This window comes from Cajanus cajan, chromosome 2, assembly GCF_000230855.2.
Source record: "Cajanus cajan strain Asha chromosome 2, NIPB_CcT2T_4, whole genome shotgun sequence".
In the NCBI taxonomy this organism is placed as follows: domain Eukaryota; kingdom Viridiplantae; phylum Streptophyta; class Magnoliopsida; order Fabales; family Fabaceae; genus Cajanus; species Cajanus cajan.
The window spans coordinates 67012990-67025883 of NC_138518.1; the positions used below are offsets into that span (position 1 = coordinate 67012990).

General features: G+C 32.2%; 2 protein-coding genes across 2 annotated transcripts; one reads left to right on the forward strand and one right to left on the reverse strand.

Moving 5' to 3' along the window:
- Positions 1-3216: 3216 nt before the first annotated feature.
- On the reverse strand, positions 3217-4494 carry LOC109791236 (non-specific lipid transfer protein GPI-anchored 14). Its single transcript, XM_020350504.3, has 3 exons — positions 4056-4494; positions 3853-3951; positions 3217-3656 (listed from the first exon to the last, which is right to left on the reverse strand). Exons 1-3 carry the CDS (start codon positions 4384-4386, stop codon positions 3529-3531), a joined length of 558 nt encoding a protein of 185 aa, XP_020206093.1. The 5' UTR covers positions 4387-4494; the 3' UTR covers positions 3217-3528.
- Positions 4495-8107: 3613 nt separating this feature from the next.
- On the forward strand, positions 8108-12646 carry LOC145955148 (uncharacterized). Its single transcript, XM_083069857.1, has 3 exons — positions 8108-8283; positions 9073-10490; positions 12540-12646. Exons 2-3 carry the CDS (start codon positions 9491-9493, stop codon positions 12644-12646), a joined length of 1107 nt encoding a protein of 368 aa, XP_082925983.1. The 5' UTR covers positions 8108-8283; positions 9073-9490.
- The last annotated feature ends 248 nt before the right edge of the window (positions 12647-12894 follow it).

Consider the following 12894-nt stretch of genomic DNA (forward strand, 5'->3'; position numbering starts at 1 on the left):
TATTGTGTCTTTCTTTTATATTTATATTTAAAAGAATTACATGTTTTTAGACTCATTTTGCCTCCCAAGTTAGAAGCTCGTTTAGGTGGTGCTAACTTCCCTGACTTGGTCCCTTTTCTAATGTTGAGCCACAGAATTATACTGAGCCTTGTTCTTGGATTTGGGGCATATGGCATTTTTCGTATCTTGTGAAGTGGCCTTTCTTCTCCATATGTTGGACTTAACTAATGTACACCAAGTTAGAAAGCTGGTTGATGATATATACACCTCCATTTTTTTATACATACACCCCTTTTTTAAAAAAATATATATTAAATTCCTAAATTATCCTTAATATTATTTGGAATAAAAAAATATTATTCTGGAAAGTATTTTTCAAAAGTTGATGATATATACACCTCATTTTTCCTATAAGTACACCTCCTTTTCAAAAAAAAAAATTAAAATTTTAAAGTATTCTTAAATTTTTGCTTTTTTTTTTTAATTTTACATTCACAACATTTAATTTAGTACTTTTTTTTTACAGATCTTTCTTCTTTTTTTTTTCAATTTTTACATGCACTCCATTATATTTCCTTCACCCCACCTATTTTGGTAGCATGTAAAAATTGAAAGAAAAAAAAAGTGTGTGAAAAAAAAAAGAAAAAAGTAGAAAATTGAAAGTTAAAGATATAAAATTAAAAAATATATATATAATATTTTATAAATTTTTTTAAAAAAATAAAGAAGGTGTACTTATAAAAAAAATAGGAGGTGTATATATCATGAGCCTTCCGAAAAGAACTTTCTGTCAGAATAATTACGGAAATTACTTTCCGGAATACTAAAATTACTATTTCGAAAATAACTTTTCGTCGAAATAATTATGGAAAACACTTTCTGTAACACTAGAATTACTATTGTAGAAAATTCTTTCCGGAATATTAACCGTGTGTGTATTTGTTACCATAATTCCGGAAAGAACTTTCCGCAATAGTAATTTTAGTATTACGGAAAGTACTTTCCAGAATTATTCCGACGGAAAGTTATTTCTGGAATAGTAATTTTAGTATTCCGGCGAAAAGTTCTTTTCGGAATAGTAATATTAATATTCCGGAAAGTACTTTCCATAATTATGTACAAATACACCTTCAAAAAAAAACTTTCCAGGATAATTTTTTTTTTATTCCAAATAATATTAAAGATAATTTAGGAATTTAATATATTTTTTAAAAAAAAGGGGTGTATGTATAAAAGAATGGAGGTGTATATATCATCAGCCTAGAAAGCTTGCTTCTTTTTCATTCGGGCATTCCTGGCCCAAACTCAATTGTTTGAAAGTGGCAGTTATGGTAACAAAAAAGTTTCCGACTTTTCAATATTACGACTGACAGATTTAAAGTGGTTACCATTGACCATAACTAATAGTCATGGGATTAATCTGAGGTGACATGATTATGGTATGTTTTCTATCAAAATTATAATCATATTGATGTTACAGAATTATTCTACTTTGATAGGGTACTGATTTATTATTTTTTATTGGATGCTTTCTATCAAGTATCAAGGATGCTTTCATGATATAACTGTGCTGCATAATGTTTATTTGTAGCAGTATCCATTTATACTGCTATAAAATAACTCAATTATTAATTTATACCTTTATCATTTCAATTGTGGATTAAGCTTATGATAATAATTTTCATTTGTTTTCAACTACTAAGGTTGCTTTTTAAATTTTTATTATAATATAAAATATTATTATTCCTAACTAATTTGCTCCATCCACTAGTTATAAATTAACTTGACGTAATATATTGTAAATATATTTTAATTATAGTTGTATTTTATTATTTTAATTTTACAGTTTAACTTCATGAATGTTAAAATTATTGTATTATGCCTACCAAGTCGAGTTCAGCCATTGATCGAGTTAGGTTTAGAAACATGTATTTTGTTTCACAAACACTCCTAAGTAATATTATTAAAAACGATAATATTGTATTTTTTTATATAATTATATTATAGGTGCTAAATATTTACCTGATTAACTAACTAATCTTCATAAAAAAAAATTGGTTGGTCATTTTAATAAATTTTTCTTTCTAATTATATATATATATATATATATATATATAATTTATAATGTTAAAACAATATATTGTAATCTGAACTCAATTTTACTTTATCTAAAGACTTGTTAATAAATTATAATGTTGCATTTAAGTTTTATCCTTTTAAATAAGCTGAAGTCATTAATAAAAAAAATAAAAAATTAATAGGCATTACGTTTTTTTTTAATTTTTTTTATTTATGATTTGTCTGTTTATTATATACTGACATGATTTCTCCTAATAAAAAAACATGATTTAATGCTTTACTAAAGAAGGAAAAGTCTACTTTAATGACATATACCTTTTCAAAATGAAGAATCACGGTCAATTAAAATATATTTATTAATTATTAAGAAAATGTCATATAATTATACAATTACAGTAATAATGTAATTTTATTTATTTGCAATTATTTAAAAAATTAATCTATGTTGACAAAAATCATGTTTACTTGGTGTAATAAGAACTGGTAAGTAATGAATTAACGTGATTCTCTTTAACATTATCTTTATTATTTTATTGTAAATTAATAATTTTGTGATTTTTTATTTCATTTAATAATTTTTCTCTCCTGATTTAATGACAGCACTTACTAAAGTTTGTAGTTTTCCCCTCATAATAATAATAATAAATTATTAGCAAAAAATTGTTAAAATAAGTGTCAGCGAGCATTTATTGTCATGTTATTACATTAGATTGTTCTAATAGAAAAAGAAAAGAAAAACTCTTAGCTATAAGCCTATAACTGCACATTGTATGAGCATCCTCATTAACAAATCCTAGATCCAAGGTTAATGGGGACAATTTTTTTAGAAAAACAAAAACTAATAATTATCATCATTAACAAAACATAAATGTGAAAAACATCATAAATAGGTTTAATATATAAAATTAAAAATGTAAAATATAATATTTTTAAACAAATACTAATAATTTAATAATTTAATTGAAGTGAGTGAATATACTTAACTATCCTCATTATAACTATTAGGAGAAATTCCAATAAAAATAACCTATCAAATTTTTTAATGGAGATTATCTATTAATCAAATCGATAAATATATCTTAATAGTAACAGTGTTAAATAAAAAAAACATACAATTTGATGGTATTAATGGAGCACTTAAAAAAAATAAACATGCAATTTGATGGTATTAATGGAGCACTTACAAAAACGTCCAACCAATGACATAATACCAAGTGTAAATAGGAGGCCCTAGTCATTGACTCAAAGATATTTAAAGCATCACATTATCTAGGTCAAGTAACGGGTCCCATTCCGTGGTTCCATAGTTGGAAAATTAAACACTCAGACAAAAGAGGATGGCTACATACTCAGGATAATAACTTCAGGAAAAAGACAATACATATCACCTATTATACAATGCACAACACTTGCACCCCAGAAATACATACACACAACACTAGTCAATCTTCAAACCACGAACAAAAACAAATGTGATATCAAAATAAAGGGTAACACCACATCTGCCACCAACCACCTCTTCCCCCACTCGCTACCACTCTTGTTGTTTGTTCCCTGTGATGTGGCGTTGTTACTAACTGCAGTTATTATTTTTTACAAGTTAGTAAAAGACTTATTAACTCTAGTTTTGCTATTGAATTTACACTATAGCGTAATTGGATGTCAAATTCTCATGCCCAATTTGTACAATTGAAGTTGGGACTTGGGAGTACCAAAATGGTACTACTATTAGTGGAATAAAGAGTTAATGAAAAATGAATGAATAACATTTACCACTAGGGGATGGGGTGGAATCAGTTTTGTTGGACAAGGCTTTCTGAAACCCCTCAAACACCTTAGCCTCCTTGGAGTTTGGTGCCAAATGCAAAAGATCTGAAACATGATGAAAATTAAAAATTGGGCATAAGGGTAACAAATTAAGGATTGTCATAAGATTAACTAATAAGGTGATTATGAAAATGCATAAGCTTACTTACCTATACACTGAGTTATGTTAGTGGGTGTGTGACAAACAGTTGGTAAGTTAAGAGCTAAGGTAACGTTGATCTTGATGCCAAGGTTGGGGTCATCACGATCGTTGATGAGGATGCACAAACATCTCTTGCTCTTGTCAATGACCACTTTGAGACCAGAGCAACAATCTGGGGTGGGGACTTTGGATTGACTAGTGGCATAGGGAAGACAACCTGCTAAACCGAGGAGTTTGTCGGTGCATTCTGCTTTGTCTTGGTTGATATCGGAGGTTGCAAAACCAAGGAAAAGGAGGAACATGGCTAAGGAGAGTGCTAGATTCCCTTTGGAACCCATTTGGAGATGCACAAAGAAAGAAGCACTCAAAAGGGAGAGAGAGAGAGAGAATGGGAGAAACAGTGTGGTGTGTGTGTACCTTAGTGGCGATTTTATTGCATGTAAGTATGTAGCTACATTTGTTTGCAACCGGGTTTTTTAATTCGTATTTATGCGCCTTTTTTTTTTTTTTTAATTTCAATAAATAAAAGTGAAAGCATTAATGGTACTTTTTCTTTTTCACTTTTCGTGAAATTATAACAATTATGGTAATAATAATGCTTGAAAAGTAGACGATCTTCTCATTTATAGTATGTTTAGAAGAAAAAAAAAATCTTTATAAGAAAAATAAGAAGAAAATAAATCGGATAGTATCGTAAGTTGAATTTACTTTATACATATTTTGTAAAGATTCATTCGTATTGATTCTTTTAAAAATTTTATTTTTTTAACTTATTAAAAAACTTATTTATAAATTAATTCTAATTTATAAATTTTTTTATTTTTATTCTAAAAATGTCTATAAAAAAATGTTTATTCAAACAAACTTTTACTAAGACTCAAAATTGAGATTTGACACGGAATTTGTCCTTATAATTTTATGAATTTTCATTTTTGTCTATAATTATTAAATAGTATAGCATGGCATGAAAATTTATCCGAATTATAAATAGGAAATAGTGGGTAGGTGTTGGAAAATAAAGATAAATTTATTGGGAAAAAGGTGAGTTATCCACTTGTCCGTAAAGTATTAATTTACATATACTCAAGGTTGACCCGTGGACGCGTTTTAGTCAATGCCTCCACACTTTTACAGTACACATGTAAATGAGTTTACCCACTCCAACAAGTCCTTCGTCAATTTATATATTTTGAAAATAAGCCTAAAGATATAGGATTCATAAGATCTTCATTTCTTGATGTGTATTATTATGCATCGAAAAGTATATTAATATTTCTTTTTACGAAAAATATAATTGACATTTCCTAAAGTAGTGCAGGTTCAATTTTGTTCAAGTTCCATGTACTTTGGATACGGTACCTAAATCAATACCATCGAATTGGAAATTTTAAAATCCAAACAAAACCTACCAAATTTGGATGCATATATACTTCTAACTATCGTAATTTACACAATTTATCTAAAATGATACTATTGTATATGGTTACATAAATAAATGGGTCAAAAATTTAATTTCAAGGCCCATGAGCTTAATCCACATGGCCCCGTGAACTCGTCGGCCTGTTTTACTTTTTATGTGGACTTTTTGACTTGTGGCCTCTTTTTTACTCAAATTTAGTACTAAATGGGATGAACTAACCCATCTTGACAATTATAGAGAAATATATAATAATGATCACACACCAAAAAACAGAACTACAAGACAAGCAATATCATTATGACATTGTTAGATATTCAGTGTGATGGAATTTTTGTCTGATATAATGTTATTAAAAATTACAGTAGAATTAAGAGTTTAACTTTTATATATTTTTCGTGTAAAAGTTTTACGAGAAATTATGATAGATATAATTTTTAAAATGGTTATTGTAAAATTTAATAACTTTTTAAGCATCATATTATAAATTTAAAGTATTTACCAATTCTGATAATGATTAATCTTTGTTGAAAAAATCTTACATATTACCTTTAGTGAAGTTTCCTATCACATTTTTTTTACATCACAAAGTTTGAACTCAATAGTTTTGATATATTGCAATTGAATTTTGTAATGATATGTCTTGATTTCTACACTTAATGATTTTATTACAAGCAATGGAAAAACATATACAATATATATATATATATATATATATATATATATATATATATATGTTTGTGTGTGTGTGTACAAAATTTATACCAACAACTAAAACACTATATAAGTATACATACATGTATATATAGTAATTCAAAAATTATAATATATAACTCTAAGTTGCTGGTCAAGCAACAACTAACAACTACTAGACTAACTACTCTGAAGTAGCCCTAAAGAATAGCATTGGCATCGCCAACATGGCTTCAAAAGAACTCTACTAAGAATCTATTTTTGCTCAACTTTCATATCAAGTATGATCATCATAATTTAACTATATTAAAAACATATAAGGATAAGCTAGTATTCAAAAGAATCAACATAAAAGTATAGAAGTAAATCCTATTATACTATCAGCACAATCAACTCAACATGCTTCAACATTTCATTAACTTACAACTTAACAACATAATTCAACTCATCAACCATATGACACAATATGTTCACAACACAACATACACACATCAACAATTCAATATTTTTAATCCAGCTAAATCAACAGCCAATTCAAATAAAATCCATAACACAACATGGTTTCTCGGATTTTGCCACTTAAACTAGGAAGTATAGTATTTCAATCAGCGTAGAATAACTTGGGTTTTAGTCTACCACGACATTAGCTAACATAACTAAACCACCTATAAGATTAGCTCGCCGACTACCTTCCAAATACTACACCCTTCCAGTACTTAGTTAGGAATTTTGGCCCTCGACTTTGTACTTTACTTTAATTTGGTCACTTTATTTATGTATCAACCTTTCCCACAAACGGATCAACAATGGTTGCTTATAGTCAGTATGCCTCAACTTGGCTCATATACCGCATCAACTAAAGTCTTGGAGGAGACATAACTATCCACTTCAAGGTTTAACTTCTCAAGAAGGGTTTTCAACAATTTGGGTTCTTAAAACACCACAACACAATATCCTCACAATGAGATATGCAACTTTATAAATAACTTCTCCTCTAGTCTTAGGTTGATTAACATTGTACAACTTTAATGCCAAAACATTCTCAACATAGTTACTTAATTGAATAATATATAGTTCAACTCAACTTTTAACCATTTAATCAACTTTATACAATATACTACACCTAGGTATAAAGATTAAACATCATGTATCAACATATGGCATATAACAGACTGTAATCACCATATAATGTGTAATAGATTCACCTAATTTATTCATGTTCACCATATCATTAATCAAACAATAGGAATTTGAAAAAATAAATTGCAATGGGCGCCATTAAGGAAGGGAACTCTGTAACACCCCAGTTTTCCAAAATGGTTACTATTATTATTATGATATTTGGTAGTTATCTTTTATTCCAAATGTAGCTAATTCCTACTCCATTTATGCTTAATTATAGGCTTTAGAAATATATGTATATTGTTGGTTGTAAACTTTCTTTTCAATAAAATCGTTTTCGCTGGGCTGACTGGCAAACCTCGGTGTTTAGGGCATAACTTGGGCTGTGATGGTCCAAATGATGCAAAATTGGTGTCAATGGAAATCTAAGAGAAAAGCGCACAACTTTTACAGAAATAGCCATTTGCAAAATCGGTCGTTTAGGAGGTCAAAATTGGAATTTGATTGATACAATTGTTTCTCGCTGGACTGATTGGCAAGCCTCGGTTTGTGGGGTATAACTTGGTCGGTGGTTGTTCAAATGATACAAACTTGGTGGCTATGGAAAGATAAGAGAAAATCCTACAAAGGAAATATTTTCAGATTTGGCTGTCTATAAGGTCCAAATCAGTAGCTAAAGTCGGTGAGGAAAAGAACATGGCACCAACTCCATTAATTCATCCCACCAACTTTAATAATTCATCTCACTAATTCATTCCACTTAGTTTTGTCTAAGATTTTTTTATTATTTTCCATTTTTTTAATGTGTCTTGAAGGCTATAAATAGCCCTTCACTTCTCCATTGCAAACCATCCCTCAATTCTCATTCTCTCTTCTCTTATACTCTCTTCTTCTCCTCTTCTTCTCTTTGAAGACCTAGAGGAATCCATAGGAGGTGGTTCTATCCTAGTAGAAGGAGCCTAGAGGAGGAAGCTCTTCTTTAGTTTCAGCGCTTGTCATCCAGGTAAGGGGGGGAGTGAGAAACCTCGCTCTGGGTGTGTGATTGTATGCTGGGTAGTGGGATTGGCCCCCAATCCTGTGTTTGTTATATGTCATATTGTTTGTATGTTCTAATTGCTTGGTTAATATACATGTATGAATAGAAACTATGTTGAGACTATGATTGTTAAGTTGTGAATATGATGTGATAATGTGAATGTGATGATATGATATGATGATAATATGATATGATGTGATGATGAAATATGATGATGTGAAATGACCAGGAGATAATATGAACTATGGTTGAGACATGAGATATGAAATGTGATAATATGTTAATGAGATATGAAATGACCATGGAAAGTGATAAAGTAATATGAGAATGCATAGAGTCTTGTTTGACATGCATCATATGCATACAATACTCCAGGTGTGCCGCTGAGGCCGCATACCCACGACTAACTAGGTGTACCTTTGGGTCACCCACGATATGATAACCAGGTGTACCTTTGGGTCACCCACGATATGATAACTAGGTGTACCTTTGGGTCACCCACGATATGATAACCAGGTGTACCTTAGGGTCACCCACGATGATATGAGAATCTTCCGTATGGCGCCACATGCATGCATTTGTGAGTCTAGTTAAGAAAACCAATGCATGATATATGTGCAAATATGAGATATTGTTATTTTACGTATGTATTGTTTGTGTTTGGCTATCTAGTATATATTCCTACACTGTGAGCCGAGTGAGATGTTTTCTCACTCCCTTTTTCTTGTGTTGTTTTTTTCTTTAACCGTTATACAGGTGATTATCAGCATGAGGCTGAGGATGTTGGTGGTGAAGCTTAGGCTTCTTTATGGGCTATGCTCTGATAGGACATGTGACATCGGGGTATAGATAAGATTAGATTAGGTTGTTAATGTTATTTTAAATTACTTTGAAAACTTTGAGATTTATTTCTTTGTAATTTCCGCTGATTATGTTTGTTACAAATGTGATACTCTGTAAACATGTTTGATTATTAAAGTTATATTATTTAAATTTATTGATTTATGATATGCGGGGTAGAGGGTGTTACATTTAGTGGTATCAGAGCAGGTCGATTCTATCGGCCGTGAGTTATGTTTTTAACATGTTTATTTGATAAATGAATTGATTGTGAGATCTATTATGTTGGTATGATGCTTGCCTATGTCTATTAATTGTATTATTTCTTTAGAATATGGCTGGTAGAAATGATCGTGCGATTGCTGATGCTCTCCAAGCATTAGCCCAAGCTATGAACAACAATAATATGAATGGAGTTGCTCCTAACTGGTTGGAGCAATTTCAGAGGAATAATCCACCCACTTTCAAAGGAGGTTATGACCCAGATGCCGCCATGAATTGGTTATCAGAGATCGAGAAAATCTTTAATGTTATGGATTGTCCCCTTACAGAGAGAGTGAAGCTAGCCACCTTCATGCTGACAGCTGATGCTTACTTTTGGTGGGAAGGAGCACTTCGGAGGATAATTGATGGAGGCGTGCACTTGAATTGGGAGAACTTTAAAAGAGTATTTCTTGAGAAATATTTTCCCGATGATGTGAGAAGTAGGAAGGAAATGGAATTCCTTGAACTCAAACAAGGAAATGATACTGTGGAAGCTTATGCTGCCAAATTTGATGCTTTGGTCCGCTACTGTACACACTACCATGGTGAGAATGGTGAAAGGGCCAAATGCATAAAGTTTGTAAATGGTCTGCGTCCTGAAGTGAAAACAGCAATTAACTATCAGGAGATATATCATTTTCCCATTCTGGTCAATAAGTGCAGCATTTATGATCGTGACAACCGTGCTCGTGCTGCTTTCTATAAAGGAGCTGGAGGTCCTACTCGTACAGTGAATCCTAGTACTTCTGGTAGGAGTAAGCCTTATTCCACTTCTACAAGATTTCAAGGGAGTATGTCTACTACTAATAGAAGTAAACCCTTTACTAAAGAACCCACTGTGAATACTATTGGAAGTGTTGGAGGATCTACTTTTTCAGGGAGGTGTGGGAAGTGTGGACGTGTTGGTCATAACAAGTCAGAATGTCGTGACAAGGAGATTACCTGTTTCAACTGTAGTGATAAAGGACATATTAGCACTCAATGTCCTGAACCACCAAGAACACGTGTCGTTGGATCAGGATCGCAAACCGAACGACCAAAGACTGTAGGAAGAGTATTTGCTCTTAGTGGTGTTGAAGCTGCTCAGTCAGAAAATTTGATACAAGGTACTTGTTTCATAGCTGAGACTCCTTTTGTTGTACTATTTGATTCTGGTGCAACTCATTCCTTTATTTCCATCTCTTGTGTCCAAAAACTGAAATTGCCTGTGTCTTTGTTAAATTTTGATTTAGTTGTTGAAACCCCTACTAATGGTTCAGTAACTACATCCCTAGTGTGTTTAAAATGCCCTTTGACAATTTCTGATAAACAGTTTCTAGTTGACTTAATCTGTCTGCCTCTTAGTCAATTAGATGTAATCCTTGGTATGGATTGGCTATCTTCTCACCATGTTCTTTTAAATTGCTTTGATAAATCCATTTCATTTGGTGAATGTAAGAGTACGGAATTTCTTAGTGCTTCTAACATTAAAACTTGTTTAAAGGAAAATGAAAGGGTATACATGATCTTATCTTCATTAACAGTTGAGACTGAGAGTAAGCTAGATGAGATTCCCTTAGTGAGAGAATTTCCAGAAGTATTTCCTAAGGATGTGTCTAGTTTACCACCTGAGAGAGAGATTGAGTTCAGTATAGACTTAGTGCCAGGTACCGCACCCATATCTATAGCACCATATAGGATGTCTCCTAAAGAGTTAGTTGAGCTTAAGAAACAGATAGAGGAACTACAAGAGAAACAATTCATTAGGCCTAGTGTTTCACCTTGGGGAGCGCCTGTTCTATTGGTCAAGAAGAAAGATGGGAGCATGAGATTGTGCATAGATTATAGACAATTGAATAAGGTAACCATTAAGAATAAGTATCCATTGCCTAGAATAGATGACCTTATGGACCAGCTAGTTGGGGCTTGTGTGTTTAGTAAGATAGATTTGAGATCAGGTTATCACCAAATCCGAGTGAAATCCGAGGATATCCCAAAGACTGCTTTTAGGACCCGCTATGGGCACTATGAGTATTTAGTGATGCCTTTTGGTGTGACTAATGCACCTAGTGTTTTCATGGACTACATGAATAGGATCTTTCACCCTTACTTGGATAGATTTGTAGTGGTCTTCATAGATGATATTCTAGTATATTCTAAGAATAGGGAGGAGCATGCTGAGCATCTTAGGATCGTTCTTCAAACCCTTAAGGAGAAACAGTTGTATGCTAAATTGGCAAAATGTGAATTTTGGTTGGAGAGTGTAAATTTTTTAGGACATGTGATATCCAAGGATGGGATAGCTGTAGATCCTTCTAAGGTAGAGGCGGTTCTTGAATGGAAAACACCTAAGTCAGTTTTTGAGATTAGGAGTTTTCTAGGACTAGCTGGGTATTATAGGAGATTTATAGAGGGTTTTTCTAAATTAGCTTTACCTTTGACCAAATTGACTAGGAAAAACCAACCTTTTGTGTGGGACTCTAAGTGTGAAGAGAGTTTTCAAGAACTTAAGAAAAGACTAACTAGTGCCCCTGTGTTAGTATTACCTGACCCTAGCAAGACTTTTGAGGTATTTTGTGATGCTTCCAAATCAGGTTTAGGTGGAGTACTTATGCAGGAAAGAAGGGTAGTAGCCTATGCATCTAGACAACTTAAAACCCATGAACAGAACTATCCTACTCATGACCTTGAGTTAGCTGCTATAGTTTTTGTACTTAAGTTGTGGAGGCACTACTTGTTTGGCTCTAGATTTGAGGTGTTTAGTGATCATAAAAGCCTTAAGTACTTGTTTGACCAAAAAGAATTAAATATGAGACAGAGAAGATGGTTAGAGTTTCTTAAGGACTATGACTTTCAGTTGAACTATCACCCCGGCAAAGCTAATGTGGTAGCTGACGCTTTGAGTAGGAAATCCTTGAGAATTTCTTCTTTAATGATGAGGGAATTGCACATGATTGAGGAATTTAGGGATATGAGTTTAGGGTGTGAGCTAACTCCTAAGAGTATTAGGTTGGGAACCTTGAAGGTGACTAATAACTTGATAGATGAAATTAGAAAAGGTCAGAAGGTAGATCCTTTCTTATTGAGTCAAGCTGAGAAGTTGAATCAAGGTGTGGAAAGTGAATTTAGAATTGGAATAGATGGAGTATTGAGATTTAGGGATAGGTTGTGTATTCCTGGTGTGCCTGAACTTAAGAGAACAATTCTTGAAGAAGGACATAGGAGTAGCCTTAGTATTCATCCTTGAGCCACTAAGATGTACCAAGACCTTAAGAAGATGTTTTGGTGGCCTAAGATGAAGAAGGAAGTGGAGGAATTTGTGTATGCCTGCCTAGTATGTCAAAAAGCTAAGGTAGAACACCAAAAACCTTCAGGTTTGATGCAACCTTTGGATGTGCCTGTATGGAAATGGGATAGCATCTCTATAGATTTCATAGTTGGATTACCTAAAACTACGAAAAACCTAGATGCTATATGGGTCATTGTAGATAGATT

Bases quoted from the DNA above. Each gene is read 5' to 3' on its own strand.
- LOC109791236 (XM_020350504.3), bottom strand. From the start codon at position 4,386: ATGGGTTCCAAAGGGAATCTAGCACTCTCCTTAGCCATGTTCCTCCTT. The intron at 3,952-4,055 runs GTAAGTAAGCTT...ATCATGTTTCAG, and splicing joins TAACATAACTCAGTGTATAG to ATCTTTTGCATTTGGCACCA. The intron at 3,657-3,852 runs GTAAATGTTATT...TAATAACTGCAG, and splicing joins TTCCACCCCATCCCCTAGTG to TTAGTAACAACGCCACATCA.
- LOC145955148 (XM_083069857.1), top strand. From the start codon at position 9,491: ATGGCTGGTAGAAATGATCGTGCGATTGCTGATGCTCTCCAAGCATTA. The intron at 10,491-12,539 runs GTGTTGAAGCTG...GAATTGGAATAG, and splicing joins AAGAGTATTTGCTCTTAGTG to ATGGAGTATTGAGATTTAGG.